Source organism: Panthera leo, chromosome C1 (assembly GCF_018350215.1).
Source record: "Panthera leo isolate Ple1 chromosome C1, P.leo_Ple1_pat1.1, whole genome shotgun sequence".
Taxonomy (NCBI): domain Eukaryota; kingdom Metazoa; phylum Chordata; class Mammalia; order Carnivora; family Felidae; genus Panthera; species Panthera leo.
In genome coordinates, this window is record NC_056686.1 from 15,021,514 (window position 1) to 15,036,764 (window position 15,251).

General features: G+C 51.9%; 1 protein-coding gene across 8 annotated transcripts in view; it reads right to left on the minus strand.

Moving 5' to 3' along the window:
• Positions 1–15,251, minus strand: part of KIF17 (kinesin family member 17) — a 47,970-nt gene that overhangs the window by 11,989 nt on the left and 20,730 nt on the right. For 4 of the 8 annotated variants that reach the window (XM_042951849.1, XM_042951848.1, XM_042951847.1 and 1 more), the window contains exons 7-12: positions 12,320–12,467; positions 10,457–11,010; positions 9,387–9,473; positions 8,906–9,004; positions 8,063–8,274; positions 6,273–6,504 (exon numbers count right to left, since the gene is read on the minus strand). In XM_042951849.1, coding sequence (XP_042807783.1) covers positions 6,273–6,504; positions 8,063–8,274; positions 8,906–9,004; positions 9,387–9,473; positions 10,457–11,010; positions 12,320–12,467 — 1,332 coding nt within the window. Of the gene's footprint in view, positions 1–6,272; positions 6,505–6,802; positions 7,472–8,062; positions 8,275–8,905; positions 9,005–9,386; positions 9,474–10,456; positions 11,011–12,319; positions 12,468–15,251 lie in introns of those variants that run through there. The other 4 variants (XM_042951851.1, XM_042951850.1, XM_042951855.1 and 1 more) reach the window with 3 other exon arrangements.

The window sequence follows — 15,251 nt, forward strand, 5'->3', positions numbered from 1 at the left end:
CCTTCACCTCTGCTTCCAGCTGGTACCGAAAGTGCAGAAAACACAAGACATTGCGAAATAAACAGAAAAGAGCAGAAGCAGCTAATCAAAGTTACTATGAGAAACAGAAAATGAAAATCAAAGCATTTCAGAAGAAGAAAATTCCCTGCCAGAGCACAAGCACGCAGAACCAAAATGTAACCCAGCATCCCAACGTGCACAAAATTTCCTTAAATTCACATAGGGAAATTTCAAGTCAGCAATCCAAACACTTAAAGTGGAAATGGATGAAAAAGTGAAGAAGGTGTAAAATGAGACATTAACCAAACTCCAGAAAGAATTTTAAAAATTTAAAAATTAAAGAAAAATTACAAGATATCCTGGGAAGAACAGATTTGGCTGAAAACATAAAAAGGGTATTGAGAAAAACCATGAGGGGCGCCTGGGTGGCTCAGTCAGTTAAGGGTCCGACTTCAGCTCAGCTGACGATCTCACGGTTCATGAGTTCAAGCCCCTCATGGGGTTCTGCGCTGACAGTGTGGAGCCTGCTTGGGATTCTCTCTCTCTCTCCCTCTCTCTCTTTCTCTCTCTCCCTCCCTCCCTCTCTCTCTCTCTCAAAATAAATAAATAAACTTAAAAAAAAAAGAAAAAGAAAAAGCATGAAAATAGCCAAGAAAATTTAAAAACTACAGAGGTTCAAAGAGAAAAGCATCAGCTTCCACTTTGGCGAGATCCTTCGGTTGGTGGTGTGGGTGGGGACGAGGGTTAGCCGAGGGGGACGTGATGGGGCCCAGGGTGCCTGAGGGCGCTCCGAGGGAAGCAGGTGCCAACTCGTCCTCCTCTGCCTTGTCCTCACTCCCTGCGCTCAGTCCATTCACGTCCTTTCTGCTCCTGGAGCCACTGACATTCTCCGCACTGGCCCCTCTCTCGGCCTGGAAGCCTCTTCCTTCAGGTCACGACATACGGCAGGGCCCGGCCTTTCTTAATGCTCAGGTCCCACCTCAGAAGTCACCGCCTTTGTGAGAACCTCCCTGCCCCCCACCCAAGGTGGCCCCAGGAACTTCTGGGGTTCTCTTAATGCTCAGTTCCTTGATGAGGGTGCTGGGTTCATGGGCGCATTCACTTTGCAGAAATGAATTATGTTGCATATTTGTGATTTGTATGTTTATACTTCAATCAAAACGAAAAGCAAAAGGAGCGTGTGGGTGGCTTGGTTAGTTAAGCGTCCGACTCTTGGTTTCGGCTCAGGTCATGATCTCACGGTTTGTGAGTTTGAGCCCTGCATTGGGCTCTGTGCTGAAAATCCGGAGCCTGCTTGGGATTCTCTCTCTGCCTCTCTCTCTGCCCCTCCCTCCCTTGCTCTCTCTCTGTGTCTTAAAATAAATAAAAAACCTTTTTGCAGCAGACCTCCACAGAAACTTGGCCAGCCAGAAAGGAGGGGCAGGATATATTCAATGCGCTGAATCAGAAAAACATGCAGCCAAGAATTCTTTATCCAGCAAGGCTGTCACTCAACATAGAAGGAGAGATAAAAAGTTTCCCAGGCAAACAAAAATTAAAGGAGTTTGTGACCACTAAACCAGCCCTGCAAGAAATTTTAAGGGGGACTCTCTGAGGGGAGAAAACATGGAAATATAAATAAATAAGTAAGTAAATAAATAAATAAATAAATACCAAAAGCAACAAAGATTAGAAAGGACCAGAGAACACCACCAGAAACTCTAACTCTACAAGCATCACAATGGCAATAAATTCATATCTTTTAGTACTCACTCTAAACGTCAATGGACTCAATGCTCCCATCAAAAGATACAGGGTAACACAATGGATAAGAAAACAAGATCCATCTATATGCTGTTTACAAGAGACCCACTTTAGACCTAAAGACACCTTCAGATTGAAAGTCAGGGGATGGAGAACCATCTATCATGCTAATGGTCAACAAAAGAAAGCCGGAGTACCCATACTTCTATCAGACAATCTAGACTTTAAAATAAAGACTGTGTCAAGAGATGCAGAAGGGCATTATATCATAATCAAGGGGTCTATAGACCAAGAAGACCTACCAACTGTAAACATTTATGTGCCAAATGTGAAAGCACCCAAATACATAAATCAATTAATCACAAACATAAAGAAACTCATCGATAGTAATACCATAATAGTAGGGCACTTCAACACCCCACTCACAGCAATGGACAGATCATCTAAGCAGAAAATCAACAAGGAAACAATGGCTTTGAATGACACACTGGACCAGATGGACTTAACAGATATATTCAGAACATTTCATCCTAAAGCAGCAGAATATACATTCTTCTCCAGTGCACATGGAACGTTCTCCAGAATAGACCACATACTGGGATACAAATCAGCCCTCAGCAAGCACAAAAAGGTCGAGATCATACTGTGCATATTTTCAGACCACAATGCTATGAAACTGGAAATCAACCACAACAAAAAAATTGAAAAGGTAACAAATACTTGGAGACTGAAGAACATCCTACTAATGAATGAAGTTAAAGAGGAAATTAAAAAGTATATGGAAGCCAATGAAAATGATAACACCACAACCCAAAACCTCTGGGACGCAGCAAAGGCAGTCATAAGAGGAAAGTATATAGCACCAGGCCTTCCTAAAGAAGGAAGAAAGATCTCAGATACACAACCTAACCTTACGCCTTAACGAGCTGGAAAAAGAACAGCAAATAAAACCCAAAACCAGCAGAAGACAGGAAATAATAAAGATTACAGCAGAAATTAATGCTATCGAAACCAAAAAAACAATAGAACAGATCAATGAAACGAGAAGTTGGCTCTTTGAAAGAATTAACAAAATTGATAAACCACTAGCCAGTCTGATCAAAAAGAAAAAGGAAAGGACCCAAATAAATAAAATCAAGAATGAAACAGGAGAGATCACAACCAACACAGCACAAATAAAAACAGTAATAAGAGAATATTATGAACAATTATATGCCAATAAAATGGGCAATCTGGAAGAAATAGACAAATTCCTAGAAACATATACACTACCAAAACTGAAACAGGAAGAAATAGAAAATTTGAACAGACCCATAACCAGTAAGGAAATCGAATTCATAATCAAAAATCTTCCAAAAAACAAGAGTCCAGGGCCAGATGGCTTTCCAGGGGAATTCTACCAAACATTCAAGGAAGAGTTAACACCTATTCTCTTGAAGCTGTTCCAAAAAATAGAAAAGGAAGGGAAACTTTCAAACTCATTCTATGAAGCCAGCATTACCTTGATTCCAAAACCAGACAGAGACTCCACGAAAAAGAACTATAGACCAATTTCCTCGATGAACATGGATGCAAAAATCCTCAACAAGATATTAGCCAACCGGATCCAACAATACATTAAAAAAAATTATTCACCACGACCAAGTGGGGTTTACGCCTGGGACACAGGGTTGGTTCAATATCCGCAAAACAATTAATGTGATTCATCACATCAATAAAAGAAAGGACAAGAACCATATGATCCTCTCGATAGATGCAGAGAAAGCATGTGACAAGATATAGCATCCTTTCTTGATAAAAATCCTCAAGAAAGTAGGATAGAAGGATCATACCTTGAGATCATAAAAGCCATAGATGAACGACCCAACACTAATATCATCCTCAATGGGGAAAAACTGAGAGCTTTCCCCCTAAGGTCAGGAAGAAGACAGAGATGTCCACTCTCGCCACTGTTATCCAACATAGTATTGGAAGTCTTAGCCTCTGCAATCAGACAACACAAAGAAATAAAAGGCATCCAAATTGGCCAGGAGGAGGTCAAACTTTCACTCTTCGCAGATGACATGATACTCTATATGGAAAACCCTAAAGATACCACCAAAAAACTGCTTGAATTGATTCATGAATTCGGCAAAGTTGCAGGATATAAAATCAATGCACAGAAATCGGCTGCATTCCTATACACCAACAATGAAGCGACAAAAAGAGAAATCAAGTAATCGATCCCATTTACAATTGCACCAAAAACCATAAAATACCTAGGAATAAATCTAACCAAAGAGGTGAAAAATCTATACACTGAAAACTATAGAAAGCTTATGGAAGAAATTGAAGAAGACACAAAAAATGGAAAAAGATTCCATGCTCCTGGATAGGAAGAACAAATATTGTTAAAATGTCTATACTACCCTTAAAAAAAAGAAGGTGGGGAGGCGCCTGGGTGGCTCAGTCAGTTAAGCATCCGGCTTCCGACTTCGGCTCAGGTCATGATCTCACAGCCAGTGAGTTCGGGTCCCGCACTGAATTCTGTGCTATCAGCTCAGAGCCTGGAGCCTGCTTCAGATTCTGTGTCTCCCTCTCTCTCTGCTCCTCCCCCACTCACGCTCCCTCTCTCTCTGTCTCAAAGATGAATAAATGTTAAAAAAAATTTTTTTTAAATGTTGATACTACCCAAAGCAATCTACATATTCAATGCAATCCCTATCAAAATAACACCAGCATTCTTCACAGAGCTAGAACAAATAATCCAAAAATTTGCATGGAACCAGAAAAAGCCCCAAATAGCCAAAGCAATCTTGAAAAAGAAAACCAAAGCAGGAGGCATCACAATCCCAGACTTCAAGCTATACTACAAAGCTGTAATCATCAAGACAGTATGGTACTGGCACAAGAACAAACACTCAGATCAATGGAACAGAATAGAGAACCCAGAAATGGACCCACAAGTGTATAGCCAACTAATCTTTGACAAAGCAGGAAAGAATATCCAATGGAGTAAAGACAGTCTCTTCAGCAAATGGTGCTGGGAAAACTGGACAGCGACATGCAGAAGAATGAACCTGGACCACTTTCTTACACCAGACACAAAAATAAACTCAAAATGGATGAAAGACCTAAACGTAAGACAGGAAGCCATCAAAATCCTCGAGGAGAAAGCAGGCAAAAACCTCTTTGATCTTGGCCGCAGCAACTTCTTACTCAACACGTCTCTGGAGGCAAGGAAAACAAAAGCAAAAATGAACTACTGGGACCTCATCAAAATAAAAAGCTTCTGCACAGCGAAGGAAACAATCAGCAAAGTTAAAAGGCAAAAGACGGAATGGGAGAAGATATTTGCAAATGACATATCAGATAAAGGGTTAGTATCCAAAATCTATAAAGAACTTATCAAACTCAACACCCCAAAAACAAATAATCCAGTGAAGAAATGGGCAAAAGACATGAATAGACACTTCTCAAAAGAAGACATCCAGATGGCCAACCGACACATGAAAAAATGGTCAACATCACTCATCATCAGGGAAATACAAATCAAAACCACAATGAGATACCACCTTACACCTGTCAGAATGGCTAACATGAACAACCCAGGCAACAACAGATGTTGGCGAGGATGTGGAGAGAGAGGATCTCTTTTGCACTGCTGGTGGGAATGCAAGCTGGTGCAGCCACTCTGGAAAACAGTCTGGAGGTTTCTCGAAAAACTAAAAATAGAACTACCCTACGACCCAGCAATTGCACTACTAGGCATTTATCCACGGGATACAGGTGTGCTGTTTCGAAGGGACGCATGTACCCCCGTGTTTATAGCAACACTATCAACAATAGCCAAAGTATGGAAAGAGCCCAAATGTCCATCGATGGATGAATGGATAAAGAAGATGTGGTATATACATACAATGGAGTATTACTCGGCAATCAAAAAGAATGAAAAGTTGCCATTTGCAACCACGTGGATGGAACTGGAGGGTATTATGCTAAGTGAAATTAGTCAGTCAGAGAAAGACAAAAATCATATGACTTCACTCGTATGAGGACTTTAAGAGACAAAACAGATGAGCATAAGGGAAGGGAAGCAAAAATAATACAAAAACAGGGAGGGGGACAAAACAGAAGAGACTCATAAATATGGAGAACAAACTGAGGGTTACTGGAGGGGATGTGGGAGGAGGGATGGGCTAAATGGGGAAGGGGCATTAAGGAATCTACTCCTGAAATCATTGTTGCAGTATATGCTAATTTGGGTATAAATTTTTAAAAAATTAAATTAAAAAATAAAAATAAATAAGCAAATAAATAAATAAATAAAACCTTTAAAAAATGAAGAAATAAAAATAAAGCCACTCTCCCCTAGTATTCTCTTCACGGCACTCCCACCGGCTGGCACTGTCCTCTGGTTTCTCTGCTGTGCTCTGTGTCATACACGCCCTCCCAGCACAGACACGTCTGTAGCTGTGACTGCTTCCACGGCAGGCCCGGAACTATGAACGCCCGCGGGCGGGGTGGGGCGGGCAGGGCTGGGGCCTCACCTTCCTCTGTATCTTCTCCAGCAGCTTGCTCTTGGCGCGCACCTCCTCCTGGATGGAGTCGTAGACGTTGAGCAGCACCCAGTCCCCGCCGTCCTCATCCGAGTTCTGCAAGGCTGCCACCAGCTGCCTTTTGCGCTCGTCCGCATACCGCTTCCTCCGCTTGTGCCTCTCCTTCAGGTCCTTGTTCTTGGCCTGCTCCCCGCCGACCACCTGCTGCTCCAACAGCTGCAAACTGCCGGGCACAGAGAAGAAAGCACACGTGACGGTATCTGGCCATCGCCGCGCCCTTGCTGTCCAGCGGGACATCTCAAGAGTCCATGCAACAACCCGTCGCACAGATGGACGCAGGTTCAGAGAGGCCAAGCCTCTGGCCAGGGTCAGAACCAGGGGTCCAAGCAGATCTGCCCAAGTCCAAGCCCGTGCGCTCAACTGCACGACAGGACGGACGAGAATCTCCCTGCGGATCCAGAGCCAACCCACCCGCCACCCGCCAGGGGCCTCCCAGGGCCCATGGTTTTCCCCCAGTACAGCAGGCTCGCAGCCGTGCGCCCCGGCGACCTGCACGATTAGAGTAGCCCTGAGATGGGAACAACATTCAGCGCATCTGGGCAGGCCCTTCATCATCTCCCTCTGCGGCCCCCCAACCAACTCATTCCAGCGTCACTCGCTGCTTGTCCTCCCAACAGCCAGGCTGTCCCCTGCGCTGCACTTTCGTGCTGCCTGGGGCTGTGCCCTGTATCCCAAAGGCCACCCTGAGGCATCTGTCCTGCAAACCTCACTCAGGTGTAGGTGAGCAAAACTACTCGAAGAAACAGAAGAAGCCTTCCCTGACCATCCTCCAGACCACACCCTGAACACCGTCACATGTGCTGAGTGTTCCCTTGGTGCCCAAAGCTGGGTCTCTGCAGGCAGTGTCTCCTTGGACCCTCGTGACGAGCTTCTCAAGAAGCCGAGGCACAGGGAGGCTTAAAGTTGGCCCCAGGAGGTAGTGGGAGGTAGTGGTGGAGGCGGACGGGAACCAAGGCAGGCGACTGCACAACCACTTGCTTTTCTTTGCTACAGAAGCTGGCCCTCCCTGGGCCTGGGTATCTGCCTCCCCCTGGACCGTGAGCCCCTTGAAAGCCAAGTCAGCAGCTCGTTCTTCCTTGCGCCTGGTGCCCAGCACGTAGTTGCTGTTCAGTTCACGTCTGAACTGTGGCCTGTGGGATGGAGTTTGCCACCACTAGGAGGAGGCTGAGCCCCTGACCATGGTGCTGACTTTGTCACAGAGGTGGGCCTGACATTATTCACATTCACGGAAGTGAGAACCAAGGCTCGGAAATGTTAAGTGATTTGCACGGAGGGAAGAAAGCCCAGCTCCCCAGGCGGCAGTGGCTGAGGGCGTTTGGGGTGGCCAGTCCTAGGTGTGACATCAGGAGGGCACTGGAGGCTCGCTGGGAGCTGAGGAAAGCCTGCATCATCCTGCCCTGGGGTTCCTGAAACCTGATAGCCAGGCCCTGCGGATGCCAGGCAGACAACAGTCCCCTCCCTTCCTCCTGGAACAGGTGCCTGATGGAGTCTGGTGGCGCCCGTGCGGCTCCCCGAGCAGAGCCCTGCCCGCCCCACTGATCAGCACCATCCCTGCCCCTCTGCTCCTGGACAGAGGATTGGGGCGTGTCCGGCCTCGGTCAGGAGGGGATCTGGATGGGGGCCCAGTGAAGACTCTCTGGGCACCCCCGCCCCCATGCCCAGGACATAGCTCCGTCCTGCTCCGCCACAGGGTCCCGCCAGCCCCAAGCACCAGCACTTACCGGGCAAGCACCTGCTGCTGGTCCACGGCGGGCAGCAGGTCGTCGGTCAGCACCGCCAACTCCATGCCCACACTGTCCCTTCTCACGCTCGTCATGACCAGCGAGGGCTGAGGCTGAGCCTCCAAGGCCCCCCAGGCCTCAGCCTCGGCCCCTACGCCAGGCTCTGCTGCCGACACCACCTCCTCGGCCATTTCTGGACCCTGGTCAACCTCCTGAGCGCAAAGAGAAACCAAAGTGGAGGCAGAGAAGCCGGCCCCTGGACACCGGCTCACAGCGGCCTCAATCCCAGATGGTGGCGTCTGGGTCCCTCGCGATCTGGGATGGATCGCTTCTGGTTTGGAGGCACCCAGTTGTACAAAAATGCGCCCAGTTGGGTTCCTACTGCCACCATTTCTTCCAACACCCCGAAACAGTCTTGCTCTTCTGCCCCTGAAGACCCAGGCTCTCCACGGCAGCCAGGCAGTTTTCTCCAAATATGTACCAATCCCAGCCCTTTCCCGAAGAGAACCTTTTACAGATTCGCAGTGCGTTTGCAGTTAAATCCTGCTTCCATAGCCTTCAGGCCTCCAGTGCCTCTCCCTGCCTCACCCCCCCGCCCCCCCCGCCCCGCCCGCCTCTCTCCACCCCTCACCCTGCTGCTTCTCTGGCCTCATTTTCCCATTGCTGAGAAAGTCGAGATGTTCCCAGCCACAGGACTTTGGCACAGGCCATCCCCCCTGGCTTGATGCTCTGCTCTGGCCCCTTCCTTCTGCTCGGGTCCCATCTCAATGTCACCTTACAGCCAGGGCTCCCCTAGCCACCCGTGTCCCATCTACTGAGAACCTGAAGTGTGCCAGCTCCTACCCAGTGATCCTGTCCAGAGGCTGGCAGATAGTTTTCTCTCTCCACACAAGTGGGCAGACTTAAAGCCTTCCCCTCACTCCCTGTGGCCTTTTGTGCTTCCTTAAGCAGAAGAGAAAAGGGTGGGGTCTGAGAGCAGCAGTGTTCAAAACGGGACCCGGGCAGTCCCTGCCAGTGCCTGGGGGACCCACGCCCCTGCCCTCAGCACACACTGGGCCTCTGTGCTCTAGATGGGCTTCTGAGGCCAAGGAGAGTCAGAAAGCTGCTAAGCAGTGGCCTCTTAACCACATCAATAATAAGAGATAGGATGGTTCCTCCATTTGTACACCGCTTTGCAACAGGCCATCCCTGATAAGCTGGGGGAGGGCTGGGGTCATTGTCTCTGTTTTGTGGTTGAGGACACTGAGGCCCAGAGTGTCACAGGAAGACCCAGGCTCCTGGGATTCCTCCCCCCACCTGAGGGTCGGCCCAGCGAGGAACTCACAGTCTTGAGCAGGAGGTAGTCAGCTGTCTCAGCTTCAGACCTAATGTCACCATGCCTGGGCCCCAGCAGATCCGTCAGGGAGGGGTGCTTGCAGGAGGATGGGGAGTGGCGGGGGGGGGGGGGGGGGCGGAGGGACAGTGGGCCAGAATCAACCTCAGCTCCCTGACCTCCCCTTTAGTGCCCCACACCCCCAGCCCCAGGCCTCATCAAGCCACCAGCTCCCCCTGCCTGTCACCGCTGAGGGGATGGGTGGGGAGCAGGGGCGAGGAGATGAGAGAACAGGGAAGAGAAACGGGGAGGGAGTATGCTCCCCTGTGCTCCCTGCTTGCAATACTTCGGGTGAAACACGCGTCAGCATCCCCATTTTACAGAAGGGGAAACCAAGGCCCAGAAAGGTGACTGCCCAAGGCCACACAACTAAGTGAGCGGTAGGGCCGGGATTTAACCCGGGTCTGTCTGACTCAAAGGCCTGCGCTCTTTACACACATACACGCACACGTGCACACGCATGTACATACACATGCAGGCAAGGAAAGGAAAAGGAAAAGAACAAAGGAAAGGAAAAAGACCAAAAGGGGGAGAAGAGGAAAGGAATCTAAAACATCACAGCGGGTGGAAAGGGGACAGGATGGAAGAGTGGCCCCACCAGATCCCCGGGGGGTCCCTGACCGGTAGCTGCCTTCCTGCAGACCCCAGCCTGCCAGAGCACGAGGGCGGCCAAGGCCTCCTCCAGCTCCTTTGGGCCTGGAAACAGCGTAACCATGGCAACTCAGCAAATCCCCCAAATAGGTGTCCCTCCCTCAGCAGAACGGGCGCCCACCTGGAAAAGCCTCCTGCCTCCCTCCCCGCCTCCCCTACCGGCTTACAGAGCATGAGACAGAGCTTCTCCCTTCCTGGACCCTTGAACACTGGTGCCCACGAGCCACCACCAAGCCAGAGCCACTGCAGCAGTGGCAACGGGGGCCAGGGCCCCGGAGGTTAGACATCTGCCTGTGCCCAGCGACCCGTGTGCCCCCAGCTGAGCTCTGCCCGCTGAGTTTCTGCCCGGCAGCCTGGGTGACATCAGCTACCTGTGCGGGGACCTTGGGTACGTCTGCCAGGGGCACCTCGGCTGCCACCACGGCGGAGGACAGCCTGGCCAGCTTGGCTTCCACCTCGGCAAACGGGTCGTGCAGGCCTGGTAACAGCTCCAGGGCGATCCGCTGTGGTTCCTCTTCCTCAGGGACGCACCCCTCCTGCAGCAGAGGCCCCGCGGCCTCCTGGCTGAGATACTCGTCTGGGGAATATCTGCCCTTGGCCTCCACCTCGGGCATGAAGAACTCCAGGTTGGAGGGCTCCCGAGGCCCCAGGAAGGCCTCGGACACGGAGGTTTCCTCGAGTGCGAAAGACTTGTCAGACCCCAGAGACACGTCAGACTTGGAGGTCTCCGCCTCGGGCAGCTCCTCGAAGCTGGGAGAAACCTCAGTCCTGGAGACGTGCTCGCCGGGCAGAGTGCGCGGCAGGGAGTAGACCTCGGGTTTCACGGCCGTCTCGTAGTGGAAAGTGAGTGAGTCCTCAGACATGTTGGCAAACTCAGCCCTGGACATGCCCTGGGCCTTGAGGACCTCCGCCTTCAGGACAGCCTCTGCAAATGGAGACTCCCTTTAGTTTCTTCCAGAGTAGGATGAGGGGCCCCTGGGAGCCGGCCCACGCACACCATCTCTAAGGGACGGGCTTAACAGAGCCTCCCGGGCCCCCAAATCCTGGCCTCCCATCTCTATCAGAACTCACACCCCATTTCCTTCACCTCTTCCAGGAAGTCTTCCCTGACTGGCACCATGAGCTGTCCATTCTCTGACCTCCCCTGCCACTAGGTGCTGGGCTCTTACCACCCTGCCTTGGAACCGCTCTTATCACATAAGGTGACTGCCCTGTGGGTCTATTGCTGAGAGCTCCTGATTGGCGAGCAGACTTCACACACGAGACCCCGAGGGGCCCCTGCAGGGGCACCCGGCTCAGGGCTCTCGTCCACAGGATACACTAGACCCGTGGGAGTTCAGTGAACACTGTGGATGAAGGGCAGAGCGAATAAAATCACTCAGAAGCCTAATGTTCAAAGCGGACTGGAGGAGCGCTCTGAAGGACAGAAAATGCTAGAACCTGCCCTTCCCCTCTCCTCTGGGTCTGCCAGCCTGCACGAGACTGCAGTCACACAAGCCTCCTCAGTGCTCCAGCCCACGGGCACTACACCCACCCACTCCTCTGTCGCTGTGTCCTGATGCTCCCCAAGCCTCAGTTTGCACCCTGGCAACGTGAGGATTCAGTGCATCCTAACTCACTGAGGGGGCACCTGGCACCCAGTAATGCCCCATAAATGGTCCCCACGATTGGCCAATATTGTCATCAATACAAGAAGGATTTTACAGTATTTAGGGGCGTCCTAGGAGGTCTGAGTTGCCTGGTGGCACAGGTATTTGAATGATAGTGGTAGGGTGGAACATTCTAGAATGTCAAAAAGACAATGAAAATCTTTAGCAAGGCGCAAGTTCTCACTAGTCACGGAGCCCTTATTTTGGGGTGTGTTTGCTTGGATAACAGACAGGCTCAAAAGGGAGAGGAGACTAGAAAAATACAGACACCGGGGGAAGGAACTCACCCGTGAAACACGGGTGATAAGTAACCCAGCCTGAGGCCAAGGCGTCCCAGATGCAACGCTGCGTGGGTGAGAACACTGCCTGGGTTCCAATCCTGACGCCACTTTACCAGCTGTGTAACCATGGACAATTTACTTACCCTCTCTGTGCCTCAGTTTCCTCACCTATAAAGCGAGGATAATTGTGGTTCCTACCTGGCTGGGCTGTGGTGAGGAGTACCCAGCACTGAGCCCAGTGTGTAGAAAGTGCTCTACAAATGTCAGTTAGTAAAATGGGGAGAGGAGCCAGCTGGCCACCCACCTGTCTCCTTTCGCAGGTTTTCCTCCAGCTCGGACAGCTTCACGTCATACGAGTTGCGCATGGCAGTGATGTCCTCCTCCAGCTGGGCCCTGGACTCCTGCTCCGCCTCGTAGTCGGCCCTCAGCCGGGCCAGGCGCTCCTCGTACTCCTGGGAGTGGGGGGCAATATGGGGGGGGGGGGGTGCCGCGTCACATCGGGGGGTCAAAACGCAGCCTTCCGTGTTTCTGTCATTCAAACAGCCCAGGAAATACCGATAAGCCACAAGAACGGAGTTAAAATGGCCTACACGATCCTGGGGTGATTACTGGCTGGTGAAAACCCTTCTGAACTTCACTCTCCATTTTTAACAGGCCAATTATCTAAGATTTGGCTGTAATCTATCTTTCCACAAAGCAATATATCATGAAGGCCTGTGCAGGTCAATAAATACGTTTTAGCCAAATAGCTCTCAAGCTATCGAGCACGAAACACATTTTTAATTCTCTGCTTCTCCCTCCATCTTTGCTGTCACCGTCAGCTCTGGTCCAAAGAGTCTCCCAGCCCATCCCCCCCTCCACTCTTGCCCCTGCCCCAAAACTTTCTCCACATGGCACCCTCATTCCCGTCTGTTAGGCCAGGTTTCAATGGCTTCCTATGTTAGAGGACAAAAGCTTCTCCATTTGACCCCAGTCCCCAGTGATCTGGGCCATCTGCCCCTTGACTAGACCTCATTTTTGCCACATTGGGCACACGGGCCACTGTCCATTCCTAGACAGCCCCAGCCCCACATCCTTCGTGCCTCAGGGCCTTTGCCCTTGCTCCCCCACCCCCAGCAAGCTGTTCCTTCAGACCTCAACTCAGTAACACCTCCTCCCAGAGGCCCTCCCTGACCACCCTGTCACTTCACTGATTTCTTCTGGGCATGGGTCATGAGCCTCCCGTGGTTCTCTCCATTTAGTCGAGTACAGGTTTATCGTCCAGCTCCCCTGCCACACAGCAAGCACTCTCCCCTCAGCGCCTAGCACAGAGGAGGGGCTCGGTGGCTAACCCTTGAACCAGCAAGTGCATGGAGCAGACTGCTGGCCGGTAACCAGACTACTCAGTTGTTGATGCACATCTCCCACAGGCAGGGCTGGGGGTTATGAGCTAATGACAGTCCATGACCTTGGGGGTCACGGAGCCACTAGGGGAGAGAGAGCTCCTGTGCCGTGCCCACCTGGCCAGGACCCTTCCAGAATCACAGAACAAGCACAGAATTCTACAACAGTACAGACACTATGACGTGGGCTCTCGGGGAGGAGGGACAGAAGGGGACAAGGGATCGTTAAACCGTGACTGCGCGTTCTATGCCACATCTGAGACGCGTTTGAGCCTCAGGGCAGCACACAGGGTTCTGGAGGCCCAGGGAGGTTCCATGGCCTGCCCAGAACCACGCAGCTCTCTGGCGGGGTGGCCACGAGGAGACCTCCTACACCCCGTCCGCTTTCTCAGTTTCCCCTGCCCTTGCCCCCAGCTTCCCCCTGGGCCCCACGCGAGACTCGGCCCTCGGCAAGCACCCCTGGCTCCCTCGCCCAGCCCCCTCCACGGCTCCCTCCTAGCACGGCCCTGGCCCCAGTGAAACCCAGGCCCCAGCCTGGTCACACCTACACACCGGTAACCCCTGGCTGGAGATGCAGGTGTATGTGTGCACACGCGTGCACACGCCCACACACCCATGCCTACACACACACATGCACGCACACACGTCTACATGCACGAGCACACGTGTGCACGTGCGGGCACACACAGGCACACATACGGCAGTACCAACTTCTAGTCCCAGTTGTAAATGTGTGACCCCGAACCACAGAGGACCGCTGAGGTGGCCTGGTGCCCCTCCTGGGTCCTTCCGCTCTCTGACCGCGGCAGCCCTCCACCCCTTCCTCTCTTGAGAACAGGGAAGCATGCCCTCGCTTCCCAGCCCACAGCTTCCTGTCATCTGCAGATGGCGCGTCCATCCGAAGCCAAGCCGCCCACTCGGTGACTTTGCTCTTTCAATCCCCACCTCCCTCCTGCACCGCAGACTTCTCTCTCGGTGTGAGGCCTCTGCAGTCACAGAACATATGCCCTGTTCCCTCCAGCACTCAGAACTCCAGGACTCGATACGTTTTTCCGTGGCCCCACGCACACCTCCAGCTACAGGGCCCGGCACCAGCAGGGGCTCAATGCCTGCTGATGATTGGGTAGGGGGCTGGAGGGCAAACCCAGCCCCCCAAATCCTGCCTCGTGCCTGTTCCACAGCCCAATGGCGAGAAGACGCCCCTCGGCTCCCCCTCTCACAGCAGCAGGAAAGCTGCTGTTGCACCGTTTCTAGAGGCGAGGACACAGGCTCAGAGAGCTGGAACAACCTGCCCGAGGTCACAGAGCCCACCGAGAACTGCACTTGCAGAAGGTAAAAGCTGGCCGGATGCTGGGACTCTTCTGGTCCAAACCCCGCCCCGCCCCCACCCGCTTTCCTGGTGCAGCCGGGAGACTGAGCCCACAGAGTCACATCGCCAGCTGGTGGCTGGGCTCATCCCCGGCCCGGTACCCTCGCCGCCCCACACAGGGGCCACCCCCCTTATCTTGAACATCCTGACTAGTTCTGGAATGGAAAGAAAAGCACAGTTGCAGGCACACAGTAGGTGCTCAATAAATACGAGTCATAAGTGAAATGGGCAGGAAGGAGAGAGGGAAGACAGACACCCTCAGCCCTTCCTCCAAGCGGGGCTCACAGAAGACACACCAGAGCCTGAAAAAAACCTTGGTGGTGGCCTCAGGCGACAGTGTTCTGATGTAGCGTCCGCTGGGTTATACCACGAGGAGGAGGCCAGCGACCTGCACCACCCCAGGAGCTGGGCCCGGAACTCCAGAGATGACCTGACATCCCCACCAGGAGCCTCTGGGCCAGCAGAGGAAGGGCAATGAGGCCTGA